The sequence below is a fragment of the Vicia villosa genome, linkage group LG4 (assembly GCF_029867415.1).
Source record: "Vicia villosa cultivar HV-30 ecotype Madison, WI linkage group LG4, Vvil1.0, whole genome shotgun sequence".
In the NCBI taxonomy this organism is placed as follows: domain Eukaryota; kingdom Viridiplantae; phylum Streptophyta; class Magnoliopsida; order Fabales; family Fabaceae; genus Vicia; species Vicia villosa.
The window spans coordinates 112,266,207-112,267,530 of NC_081183.1; the positions used below are offsets into that span (position 1 = coordinate 112,266,207).

At 37.5% G+C, this 1,324-nt stretch overlaps 1 protein-coding gene across 1 annotated transcript; it reads right to left on the reverse strand.

The window, feature by feature from the left end:
- Positions 1 to 1,071, reverse strand: LOC131599494 (23 kDa jasmonate-induced protein-like). Its single transcript, XM_058871826.1, has 2 exons — positions 543 to 1,071; positions 1 to 448 (listed from the first exon to the last, which is right to left on the reverse strand). The coding sequence occupies exons 1-2, from the start codon at positions 990 to 992 to the stop codon at positions 266 to 268; spliced, it is 633 nt and encodes a 210-aa protein (XP_058727809.1). The 5' UTR covers positions 993 to 1,071; the 3' UTR covers positions 1 to 265.
- Between the last annotated feature and the right edge of the window lie 253 nt (positions 1,072 to 1,324).

Below are 1,324 nucleotides of genomic sequence, written 5' to 3' on the forward strand. Positions count from 1 at the left end.
TAATAACAAACAAGTTGCACAAATATTATTCATACTGAAGCTCATACACTTGATACAAAAGTACAAGTTGCTCAACGAAAAGCATCTAATAACAAACAAGTTACACAATTATTCATACTGAAGCTTATTATACACATGATACAAAAGTAATTCCAAATGGACACACAACACAGGAAATAAGTGAACTAACAAGTGATAATACAAACACGAGAAAAATAACAATTTATTGAGAGTTGAGACTTCTCTTCCATCGTGATATTGATGATCATGGACTAAAAGGGATCTTGATGATTGCCTTAAACACTGGAGCTCCGCCGGTAGCAGTATCAACATTTATCTTGATCCCATCCCTGTCAACTTTATCGGAATAATCGCCATTATTTATGTTATCATATATATCACCCCAACGTCCTGGAAAACTGCCAACTGCACCCAGCTCACAGTAAGCCTACACAAAGAGAGGGGATTTAGTTCACTACTTGTATGCAAAAGCATACATTTCGACTAATAATTTAATTACTAAACAATAAAATGTTTTTTACCTTGTTTTTGTACCAAGTTCCCCAAGGTGTAGACCAAGCAAGCAAAAAGTCACAGTAATTTCCATCCGCGTTCTTGCCGCGGTACACGACCGCACCTTCAGAACCGGAGGCTTCACCGGTGTTATGGACATGCTGAAAGGCTCCCCATTGGCCATTACCGATCTCCGTAGGATACGGAGTTCGGCTAATGAAGCCATACCAGTCATGGTCGGTAACATAAGAGATAGTCTCTCCAGTTGCGTTGTACACTAGGCACAACGTGGAAACACCCGAACCATAATACTCCTTCACAGTATCTACATATTTTGCAGCTTTTGCGTCCTTATCGTCTTCATTAATCAGATGAATAGCTTCTCTTGCTCTATCTTCCTGGGTTTTTGTTTTGCCAATATATCTCTCCATTTCATCCAATTTATCATTATCGACAACGACACCAAAGGAATTTGCCATTGTTCGTTGTTTTTAGTCAAAGTTTTTGTTTTCCGGTAAGTGAAGAAATTATAATTTGCTTTGTTTGAGAGAGGCTGAGAGATACTAGTATATATATATATATATATATAGCGGGAGAAGCTCCTCTCCAGTTTTCTTATGTCCAATTCTCTGCAGTTAGAGGCCTAGATGTTGCCAACTCACAAATGCTAGATCCAACGGCTCTAATTCCATTTTGCTCCATTTTGGAATATAATAAAACCGCATATCACATCTCAACTTTTGGAATATAATAAAACCGCTATTTTGTACTTTTCTGAGCTTACTTTTATATTCTTAGCAATACACTTTTT